We start from the raw sequence: 12,714 nt of genomic DNA on the forward strand, positions 1-12,714 counted from the left end.
TATTGGACTTGGAATTTTCACAATCGGATTTGGATAAGGTATGTTGGAAGAATAATGTCACTAGTCTGTTCGGAATTTGGCAATGGTCCTTGTCGGGCGAGAGAGCTACACAACTTGTTGATTTGGTGAGTGGTTACAATTTCTTTCACCATTAGCAGTGTTGTGAAGGTGTGAATATTATATTTGATATGAGGTATATTACCGATATCGGATTTGATAATGAGCAGCTTATTGTGATTGGAAGTTATTGCTATGAGTAGATGAGTTATATGGTACATTGTGTGGTGAGATCTTGGCAATATATTGATAGCTTGATGCAACCTTTTGGAATGAATATGCAAGAATCAAAACTCAAAGGGAGTTCATGAAGTTGGAATTTGGTTCTAAGGATTTTAAGCTAAGGTTAAAGGAAGAATCTTTAGTTAGGATTATGTCGACGGACTAAAATCGATTGAGGTGACGTGACCCATAGTGATGTGTATGATGAGTTATACAATGATTGGACAGCTATGGAATGACTCCTGTTATGTTCGAGGATGAACATATGTTTAAGTATGGGAGAATTAACAACTCGACCAGTCATTTTGTATCTTAGCATTACGTTCTTTGATTTGAGACTTCGATTGGCTTCATATGGTATATTATGACTTGCGTGCATGGTTGGTTTTAATTTTTGAGGGGTTCGAGATTGAATTGATATAGTGGTTCTCAATTTGGAAGCTTTAAGTTTGAAGAGTTGATCAAGGTTTGACCTTTGAATAAATAACCTTGAAATTGAGATTTGATAGTTTCAATAGGTTTGTCTAGTGATTTTTGACTTGGGCATATGTTTGGATTTGGATGTTGCTAGAAGGTGTTTGCTGTATTTGTTCAAAAGTTGGAAATTTGAGGAATCAGACAGTTCATCAGTTTGATCAGGAGTTGACTTTGATATTATAGGATTCCTATTGTGGTTTTGAGACATTGTATATGTTCATTTAGTTGATTGGAACTTGTGTGCAAAGTTTGGTTGTAATCCGGAATGTGTAAGCGTTATTCGGGCGCATTCAGCGAATGTTGGAATGTTTGAAAGTGAAAAGGATGATTTGATCTTTATTCTTGGTTTTGATGTGTTTTATGGTGTTTCAAGGTTTCAAATAAATTTGGATGATGTATTTGGACTTGTTGGTGTGACTGGAAAGAGTTCCAAGGGATCGGGTGTATTTCAGATTGGTTCTGGGCTATTCTGGGGTTGATTGGCAGTTCTAGTGTTGGTATGTCGCACCCTGCGGATCATTTTGTGTAGATGTGAGGCCGCAGAATCGAAGAAAGTATGTCGCACCTGCGAGGAAGGACTTGGTGCGGGAGACCTATAGATGCGGGGATGTGGTCGCATCTGCGATATCGTATAAGCGATGGTTTGGTCGCTTCTGCACCTTTGCAGAAGCAAGGGCTGTGCGCAGATCCTAATGGTCGGCTAGTGGAGTGATGTTCGCGGATGCAAGACTTGGACCGCAAAAGCGAGGTTGCAGAAGTGACATTTTTGTCCGCAGAAGAAGAATCCCTGGTATCTTATTATATTTCGAGGGTTTGCTCATATTTTTATTATTTTGAGCTTTGGAGCACGGAGAGAGGAGGATTTGGAGGGGAGTTTTACTACTATTTTAGGGTAAGTAATTTCTACTTGGTTTTGATTATACATAGATTTACACACTTTCAACATGGAGTTTTGAAGTAAAAATTGGGGTTTTTGCTTACGCTTTAAAAGTGTATTTTGGAAATTTGAGTACCGATTTGGACACGGTTTTAGAACCTAATCACATATTTAGACTCAGTAGGTTATGAGTCATCGAATTTTGGTATTGGTTCCATATTTTGGGCACGCATGTGTTAACTTTTGTTGACCTTTTGGAAATTTTTCAAAGATTGAAAATTTATTGATTGGGATTACTTCATATAGCATTGGTTGACTTCCTTGGTTGATGTTTGGCTAGATTTGAGCCAGTTAGAAGTGACTTCTCTAGAAAAAGCGATTTTGGAACTTTAGACTAGCCCGGATGAGGTAAGTATCTTGCCTAGCTTTGGTTGAGGGAATTTTTCCTAATAATGGTATTATTTTCTACATGCGGGGGTGATGTATATATGAGGTGACGAGCGTATATACATGTGCCATGAGTATTCATGCTCGGGATAGATTCTAGATTACCTTATTCTTTGTTTGGTTGTATTTTTTTTTATTCTATGTTTTACTCAATTGATTGACTACGTGAGCATGTTAAAACCATGGTAGAGTTAATGTTGAGGCTAAAGGTACCTTATTTTGAGCATTATGAACTATTTTTGAGATTGTTGCTATACTTTCTTTAGACGTAGTCACACGTATATTATGAACACACATCCGTACGTGTTATTCTTGTGTTATGCCTTCAATTGATATATGAATAATTGAGTTTCCTTACCCACGTTAAATATTATGACTTGGTTTGATGATTATTCGGCCATGATAATTATTTGGATGATGTATTACATGTACGTGGTCATACATACATATAGGCATACATCCTACCTAGGGATCATCCATTATATACATACATACATCCATGCATGGTTATTTCTCTGTTCATGTACATCATATATGCTTATGTTTCATTCATATACATATATCACTGCATATAATTCTCGGATATGGACTGAGGTGATGGCACGGGGTTTCTGTCGTGCGGATAATGTGATATTGTTATTGATATGGCACGATATTTTTGTTGTGCGGATATTGTGATATTGTTATCGAATTGCCATGAGGTATTTGTCGTGCGTACTATGTTGTGATATTTTTTAGCATGAGGTTTATGCCCTGCGAACTATGATATGATATTGATTTGGCACGAAGTATTTATCGTGCGGTTGATATGTTTATGGCACTTGAGTTGTCCGTGTAGCATGTCGATATGGATCCATCCCCCTAGGGTCGCTCTCTTATGTTTATCACTTAATGGCGTACACGCAAATTGTGAGAAACCGATGAATTTCTGGTTGATTGTGATGTTGCATCTCATGTGATGAGTTATTGAGAGTATAGGTGGAAGCTTGGCCACTCAAGTGATCCTTTGTGCATATTTATGTATTGTTACATGCTTTACAAATGTATATCATCCACATATGCGAGTTGATGAATTTTACATATATATGAGACTTGTTAATGAGTTGTTGGACACTTGAAAAGATGTAAAAAGAGAGTTATTATCATGCATTGATTTGGACTCTTTTGAAGGTTTCATGCATATGGTATTTAGAAATTGATACGAAATTAGATCATTGTTGTATACAGACACTCTACGGTCATGTATGAGTACTTGAGCACACACCACTTGGTGCATGTATCTTTTGTGTGAGAATTTGGTGCAAGTTGTATTTGCTTGATTTGTTTAATTGAAAAAGTTCTCTTTTTTACCTTTACCCCAATGGCGCACCTTTATTGATGATATCCGTTATTCTTTGATTGTGTCTTTGGATACTTATTTGTATTATACATATTATCGAGATGCATAGGTTATACAAAGTGAGTATCTTTCTGACTTAAAAGCCTCGTCACTACTTGATCGAGGTTAGTCAAGATACTTACTAAGTACATAGGGTCGGTTGTACTCATACTATATTTTTACATCTTGCGTGCTGATTCTTGAGTGGGTTGTTGTGGAAGACGAAGCCTAGCATTGAAGACGTACCAGGATTAAGATCGTCAATAAATCTTTTGATCCTTTCTCTTTATGTAGGCATCAAGATGGAGGCATGCTCCGCTAACCTGTTAAATTGCATTTCATACTATGTAACTGTCATCTTACCTTTTTGGAAGTTTTCAAATTTTCGCTTGAGTTTATCCTTTCAGCTTCAGGACAAGAACTTTTCCATGAAGGCCTATTTGAATTGTGTCCAAGAGATCGGTGGTAAATTTGGGCCTCTCCTTTTTTTGTAAGTTCTCTACCAGACCCTTGTTGCGTTAGTCAACTAATATACAATTAACTTAGTTGGCTGAGTATCCAAATAACCTAAGGAACATTTCTTCAATTTTCTCCAAAAATCATATTAGCTCTACTTTCGGGTCCATGCTTGTAAAGGTACCCTTATTGCATTAGTCAACTAATATACAATAGACTCAGTAGCCTGAGTATCCAAACAATCTAAGGAAATAAACATTTCTTCAATTTCCATCAAAAATTGTATTAGCTCTACTTTCGGGTCCATGCTTGTAAATGTGAAGGGTGAAGCCCAGTAAAGTCATGTGGCTTAATTCTAGCTACAAGGCACCTGATAACATTAGCTGGACCAACTGGTTCTTCCACATAAGTTGGGCGAGCCTGAAAATTGTCTTTCATTGCTTCTGCATCCAAACTATACTGATCCTTAACCATCCCATGGACAGGTGGCGCCTGACCACCAGCTGGAGGGGTTAGTGACTCTAAGAAATCAAGAATCGTATCAAGTCGGGGGTCTATTCGTAGGGGTTGGTTTGGTCTATTTGGGCCAGGGACAGTGGAACCTCCACTTGCTCCTCAACGACTGTCAGATTTGGACCATGTGCACCTCCTACACCCCTGCCTCGGCCTTGATTACCCCTTCCTCTAACATTCTACCCATAGCCCCTACCTCTGCCTCTACCCATTCCTTTAGCTACAGTTGGTACTGTCGGGGCAACTGGTGCATCTGCCACCACTGGAAACACCTCTTGGTTATTAGCTGCATGACTCTAGCATTGTTACTAGTAGAGGATGAAGTCGATCTCGTGCTAACCATTGTATTTTTGAAATGAGATAGGTAATTGTTAGAACGGATGAAACATTATCTCTAATGCATGATATAAGAAACAAAGATGAGAGTTTTTCAAATATGTCATGTAGCCTCCCAAGTATTAAATGCAGTAATACTCATATATAGGGCCTTATAAAGCACGGCTCATATTTCTCTAGGATCCCTAAACCTCCATGCTTTGATACCAACTTATCACATCCCGAAATTGGGGTGGAACATGATGGCGCCCAACCTTTCTTACCCGTCGAGCAAGCCGTGTTCTATCTAACGGTGCATGCTAATAAGGTTATTTAAGCCAACAAAGTGTAAATAAGTCTTATATTAAAACTGAATAAGTCTTGTATTAAAACTATCTAAAAATAGCTAAACATAAGTTTAGCAAAACAATAACTAAAATGAATCTAAACCCAAGCCTCTAGGGATTAAACAAAGAACAATGTCTTCGGGCATCCCCTGGAATGATAAAAATATCTTAGTAACTGAAGTCTATAAATAGTGAATCTATCTACCGGATTCATAAAATTTCTTAAATCTAACCACGAGCTTCATTACATGCACACTCAATGCTTGTCACACGATGTAGAAGACCCAAATAGGCTAAGTACCTCAAATGATATCCAGCAAGTCCTTACCACCCACGAAGCAGAGGATAAGAATTCTCTAGACTAAAAAGTTATCATAAATGCAATAATCATAATGTGAGCAGTTTATTTCAAATAGTAACTAATTCTGAAAACTGAAACAAGTCATAAATTCCAAGCTAAACACTAAAAATAAACATTCCTGAGGTACTGTATTCTAAAATCATATCTAACAAACAATGACACATGCGAGTGTAGGGATGGCTGGCTCAATCCACGGCCTTGGCAACTTTTACACTCGTGGAGATTGGCCACTTCTCCAAAATACATAAATCTGATAATGTGGAGCACCTGCAAGTGTGAGGTAGCAAGCCCTGGCAACCATGACTCTCACACTTGGAAAGGTTGGCTACTTCTCACAAAACACATATCATCACATATATATAATCTAAGTTGAATCTTAGTAAATGCATGCAATGGCATAGTAGCAATCAAATCAAATAGGAGATTCGATTACTTTTGAAATTTCGAGCTAACTAAGTTATCAAGCAAGGCAATTCAATTTCTACAATAAAATTTGTATCATGAACTAATGATAGATTATTAGCATTTAAGAAAATCATAATATTTCAAAAAATAATTTGAAAATTTGTACTTAAGAACATTCAAACACTTTCTTAGCAAACAATTTCCTTATTAACCACTCTTTTATCAAGCCCTTGACTTAGGGAATTCAAAACTCAACTTACCTTAATCGACTATCAAGAACTCTACCAATGAATACGTATAGGCAAATATCTTTGAGAATCTACAATAAGGGGTTAGAACTATTAGTCCAACTATTAACTTGAAATCAAATTCACTAAATTTGATTCTATTTGGCCATAACGTCATAACTAGGTTTTACCCATGAACTCTATCGTTCAAAAATTTAATTTATGCTTAAAGTTTCTAATCTTGGTAGTAGAGAGCAAAGAAATTACCTTAGATGTTGCTCCCTGAAACCTTAGGTCTTGGGTTATTGAAAAGTTCTTTAATTTCTAGCTAAAAACCTAGGATTTTGAAAATTCTAGGTGTTAAATAAAATTAAGTTATGGTTTCTAACTTGAATTCATGGCAAGGATCTTGCTTTGGGTGGATTGGGGAAGCCCTAGGTCATTCTTTCTCTCAACAACCTCTTCAAAACGTTGTAGAAATAACTAAGTTTCTCTCTCCACGAAATGCCCTTTACTTTATGCGTTTCAAAGTCACACGGGCTGAAATTTGGCCTACCGAGCCATCCAGGGTGCCGCGTTAAAAGGAATTATCAGAGACAACTTTTGTAATTTTTGGCCCAAATTTAGCACGCCATATCGCCCAGGGTGTTGCATCAATGATATTTTTCGGAACTAGATTTCTACTCCACTACCCTTGAGAAAAAAGGTCATAACTTCTTGTAGGAGTGTCGTAATGATAAACGGTTTAAATTTCTGGAAATAAGGCTCAAAGTGCTTTCATTTGGGCTCAATTCTCAATTCATTATCTATTAGTAGTTATGATCGTTTGAAATTAGGGAATATGTGATGTAAGCTATTTTCATCCTTCATACAATTCCAACTCATTCCAAACTATCTCTCCGCTCTATTAAATACCATTATTACCTTCAAAGTATAACATTTAGGTATTATATGTTAGAATCAAAATACTTTAGAGATGAACACCATTATCTCTTATCCAAAATTTATCATGCCAAATTATCAAGAAACAAAACTAGATGCGAAAGCGTACCTAAATTCATGGGAATGAATGAAACTCATTATCTTGCGGTTAGTGGTCTTCCAAACCGAGATGTAGGAATTGCACAAAAGATGGCTCTCACTTTTCCAACGATGAGATATTAGAAAATAACCTTACGTCTGATTTGGAGACCATAACCCTATTTATAGATGCCATAATTCTAATTTAGCCCATCATTTAATTAAAAATTATATTAGGGTATCTACACATAAGTCCTCATTCTTTAGAAGGTATATTATAGACCCGTTTAACTTTAAACCTTAGCAAATCACTTTTAATTTGGGTCAACCTTTTAACGATAGCAACCAACATATAATTATTCTTAATGCAGAATATATATATATATATATATATATATATATATATATATGCAAGTCCATAAACTCTTACAACCTCCCACTTGGAAGACACATATATATGTACATATAACTTCATAATTGTATGTCACCTTATGAGCTCAAAAATATTTTGCCATCATAAACCAAAGTACCTCCGAACAATTCAGTCCATCAATCATGCGATATTGGACCAAGGCAGCTTTTATTACATTAATCGTAACTAAACCTTCCTTGATCACAAATACCAACATAACCAAGTGACATAGAATAAGTATGGATGTGTAGCATGAAAATTACATGCAATGTGATACAAGCATGTCTATTTCCAACTGGTCCAACTAAAAAATAAGTCAGAGTAAAAAATAAACTGGATACTTTATTTCTGCAGAAATAACCTCAAATATCCTTAAACTGAAACCATAACTTGAACTCTTAAACTAAAAGCCAAATTGTGTATGTAAAGAATATTTAAATGGTTACAAACTTCCACTGAAACTTAATATTCTTAATGACATGATACACATATGAGTAGTGTGCCCATGAAAGACTTAGGGTGGTAGTCCCTTATTAAGTTGATCCAATATTATGGATTTTGTACCAATATATGCTATAGACACGTAATCACTATGAACTCTTTCTTTAAAAATCAAGAACTTTATGTCAATATGCTTTGAATTTACCGAACTCCTGTTATTATTGGAATACAAGACTGCTAGATTATTGTCATAAAATAACTTATGTGTCCTTTCAATTTTATCCATAGATTCGCAGCCACTGACAAAATTCTGCAGTCATATTCCATAACCGGATGCTACATAATTTGTTATAAATTAACTGCTATGGTGAAAAGTGATATGAGTGTTCGTTTAACACTCTTCCTTATATAGCTCATCAATGAAGCATGTCATATTATATCAGCATCTAGTGAAGTCGATATCCGAATACCTGATTATCTTTAACTTTTTCGACTTCGTTTATGTGAGCATAAAATATTTCTCCTCTATAATTACCTTTTGAACCTTTAAGCTGCTTTCAAAAGATAATTTTATAAATTATTTAAATATCTGCGTAACATCCCTAAATTAAATGAACTATTCAGACGCATACAAAACTGATCATACATCATACAAATATATATATATATATATATATATATATATATATATATATATATATATATATATATATATATATATATACACACACACTTACTTCCACTAAACTTGTGGTATACACATTAATGAACAAGATTTATCTCGAAGCCAAATGAGACAATAACTTGATAAAAATAGTAATACTATTAATGAGACACTTTCTTAAGTCCATAAATAATTTTTTATTGAAATTTATTCGTGAGGTTGTAGAGTTTGTTCTTTGGGAACTACTTCTTGAGGACGGGTTGAATGATATTGTCTTTGATCCGAACTTTCTTCTTGAATAATGTCAGGTATAGAAAGTTATTTTTGAGCATTGAGAATAACAATTAGAGGAATATCAATATGTTCCTCTTCAAAGACAAAGTCCTTAACTCTCTCTCCCCCCGCAAACTCAACATCCTCAAAGAACTTCACATTATTGAAAAAAGTAGCCTTAGTAGTGGGATAAAAATTTTGAAAAATTAAGGGGATAGAAAATATTTTTGGACAGAAGTCTCTTAATTCTCTTTTAGAGATATGACCTAATCTCTTGTGACATAAAGAAGTTGACTATTGGATGGTTAATTTATCCTTATTACCAGTTATGTTAACATGCAAGGTTCATTGAACGAAGCAATCATATCAAGTAAGTATAGATTACTGTAACCTGATAAAGAACCGAGACCAATCAATTTTAAATTACGAAAGAGACTAATTTTTTTATTTTCAAATAAATAAAAATAACCAAACTTGTCTAATACAGAAACATAAATCAAATTCCATCTAAAAAGGGTGCAACATAAGCTCATTCAGATTCAAATAAAACTGGTTCTTAAAAATAATCTAAAAGTTTCAATTGCTTCAACTTCCACCGATTTTTTGTCACAATCATAGATATATCTTTCACCATCATTAGGCTTTCGATAGTTCAGGAAACTATGCATAGACACAGTGATGTGAGTTGTTATATCAAAATCTATCCATCATCTGTGTCTTGGTACCGAAGTCAAATTAACCTTAGAACAAATAAAATTAAGAAGTGTACCTTTATTAGCACACCATGCGTGATAGTTGGTACAATCCTTCTTCTTATGACCTCCAGCTTTACAAAAGAAACAACCACCTGTAGTTGGTTCCTGATGTTATTTCTTCTGTGTTGTTGTATCCGCAGCTTTCTTATTCTTTCTCTTCTTGTCCTTCCTTTTGTCCTTAGGCACGGCGGCTAAGTGAGCACTTTCTATATTTTCCTACTTCGGTCTATCATCTTCCTGAACACAGTGTGACATAAGCTCATTTAGAGACTAAGTCTTTTTCTAACAATTATAGCACACCTTAAACTGGCTAAACTGTGGTGGAAGGGATATCAAAATCAAATGCACTAGCAAGTACTTAGAGAGGTCCAACTTAAGTTCTTTCAACTTAGAAGCAAGATGAGACATTTGTATGATGTACTCCCTGATGTTACCTTTGCCTTGATACCTCATTGAAATCAGGCTTGTCAAGAGTGTACCAATCTTAGCCTTTTCACTCTTGACAAATACTTTCTCAATTTCAGCCATAAATTCTTTAGCCGTCTTAACCTTGTCGGACATAGTACCCCTGAATATTTTTGGAATGGCTTTCTTCATGATCATCATACACATGCGATTTGATCTCTCCCACCTTTCATCTCCCTCTTTTCATTAGAGGTACTCTTATCTGTAAGAGGTGGTAGAGAATCAACCCTTAACGTAAGATCGAGATCCATGACTCCCATAACTAAATTGAGATTCTCTTGCCATGACTTGAAATTAGTGTCATTCAACATAGGGATTGAATTGATTTTGGCAGTAATATTGCAGGAGTAATTTCTGCTAAATCAGAGAACAATGAATAATAAAATAAACTCACATATATTTAAAATAAAAATCAAAATAAATTTAATTAACGGTAAACCCATCTCAAGGTACAGGGCACTCCATTAATATTTTATCTTGGACAAAATATTAACTTGTAAGTGGTATCTTGGTGTAGTAATCAAACGCTGATAATACAGAACATGTCAAATAATAAATCTTTCTTTGGTTGATTTATTATTCACATGTAAAACCAAATAATTATCACGTATTTATTACCACAAGATGCACATGTAATTCTGTTAAAGATCGACCTTCCTTTAGGCCGATCAATATTTATAAAAATTACACATACATAACATTTTATATTTTAAGACAAATAAATCTCCACAAGAGAGGTCACTTTGGTAACATCAAGCTTCAAATTTATTCATCTCAAAACATATACAACCATATCAATATTCAAATTTAAATATACCACAGAAACATATAAATAGCCAAACAAATTTTGGTGGGCCCTAAATATTCTTAAAATGCTGCTAGTATGCAAAAAGATGCCAAAATCATATTCTCGAATTGCAATAGTTCTACTCAATTCTCTCGTTAACTAAACATTAGAAACTAGAATACCAAATTGAGAACAAAACCAAATTATGGCCAAATATGTACCTTTGTAAGACCATTAAGTAATACTGGAATTGAAAATATTCATATTATTACTTTTTCTAATTAAGCCACAAGTCTATATTTTGGAATCACAAGCAGGGATTGTTTTTTCATAACGGTAGATATTACCAAGAGCACCAATCCCTAAAAAAAATTTAAATGTATTTTGTTGCTTAAGAAATATGTTGAATCCAAATCCATAAAAGAAATTTGTTTACGCTTAAAACGGATAACAATTGAATTTTTACACGCTTTTAAGGATGCGTGGATTGATTCAACACAAGTAATCAAGAATGCTAGATAAACGAATAAAAAATTAAATGAATAACCAAACAAGATGTGACGTTAAGGCCTGGCTCAGACTTGAGCTGAACAATAGTTGTGTCCTCGATCGGGCCCCCGATATGAAGCCAAATATATATAAAGAACAATGATTAAAATAAGAACTTTTCAATAGCTATAAAAGCATAGAAGCAAGATTGTATTGCCTTGATATGTGTGTTATAATGTGTCTATTGAATAAAAAACTTTCCCTTTATATAGTAGGAGAGTTTCATCCCTAGTACAATTCTAAAAAAGGTAAAAATTCTCTTTTCACGTCAGTCACTGATACACTACCGATATCGGACGAGATCCACGCCAAGATATCCGGTTGGGTGCGGATATCACGTCCCTCTGTTAGTCGTGTGCAACTATTTGTAGTGCTTTCCGAGGTCTTGGAGCTCGTTCCGGGTTCGGGGAGTATTGTCTTGTCAGGACCAGTGGCGAGTATCCCGTTCCAACCTCGATTCAATGAGTTCTTAGATTCGGTCTCTATCTCATACGTTCATACTTCTCACTTTGTTTGACTTACCGGAACGTCGGGGTGTGTGCTAACCCCGAATTCATCCGTATACAGATAGTCCCTTCGTTTCTCAGAGAGTAGGTCCGCCAAAATGATGAGAAATGATAGATGAACCTCGGTTTCTTTCTTCGTACGTTACAACCGAGACGATGAATAAGCCGAAATGTCCCATCAGTAGCATCGTTCTGATTTCGGACAAGTATCGATCATTGGCTGGTCACCTCCGAACGTGAAACATCGCGTATTGATTATATTTTCTCCTATAAAGCTTCAACCTTTTGTACTTCTTCCACTTTTCTATTCGATCTTTTACCTTCGAATTCTCTAGCGGCTATCAACGCTTTCAAATCTTCATATATGTATCTTTGATATTCAAATCTTCATAACTATTTTTAGGTTTCTACCCAGATCTTCATCCTACCTTCAAACCTTCATACTCTTTTCTTCAAACCTTCATACATTTCCTTCAAACCTTCATAACCTTTCTTCAAATCTTCATATCTTTCCTTCAAATTTTCATATTTTTCAGATCACGATGGCTAAGACTTCCAAATCAGTTCCTCAGTAGGCTACCTCTTCATTTTTCCACCTGGCTACAGATACCTAGGCGGCTGTTCCCGAGGTGGTCGCTCTCGAGGAAGCTTCTCCCGAGGTGGTTTCTCCCGAAGTGACTGCTCTCGAAGCGGCCCCTGAGCCCCCCATGTAAAGCTTTATACCCGGGGTTTTTTCAATCAGTGACGACTTCAAGGTCGA

General features: G+C 35.5%; 1 protein-coding gene across 1 annotated transcript; it reads right to left on the minus strand.

Moving 5' to 3' along the window:
- Nucleotides 1–9,863: 9,863 nt before the first annotated feature.
- On the minus strand, nucleotides 9,864–10,244 carry LOC138892637 (uncharacterized). The gene is made up of 2 exons (XM_070176372.1): nucleotides 9,948–10,244; nucleotides 9,864–9,884 (listed from the first exon to the last, which is right to left on the minus strand). Exons 1-2 carry the CDS (start codon nucleotides 10,242–10,244, stop codon nucleotides 9,864–9,866), a joined length of 318 nt encoding a protein of 105 aa, XP_070032473.1.
- Between the last annotated feature and the right edge of the window lie 2,470 nt (nucleotides 10,245–12,714).

The sequence above is a fragment of the Nicotiana tomentosiformis genome, chromosome 5, assembly GCF_000390325.3.
Source record: "Nicotiana tomentosiformis chromosome 5, ASM39032v3, whole genome shotgun sequence".
Taxonomy (NCBI): domain Eukaryota; kingdom Viridiplantae; phylum Streptophyta; class Magnoliopsida; order Solanales; family Solanaceae; genus Nicotiana; species Nicotiana tomentosiformis.

Excerpts from the sequence above, each read along its gene's own strand:
- LOC138892637 (XM_070176372.1), bottom strand. The coding sequence starts at position 10,244 with ATGAAGAAAGCCATTCCAAAAATATTCAGGGGTACTATGTCCGACAAG. Across the intron at positions 9,885-9,947 it reads CACAGTTTAGCCAGTTTAAG|GAAGATGATAGACCGAAGTA; the intron begins GTGTGCTATAAT and ends CACTGTGTTCAG.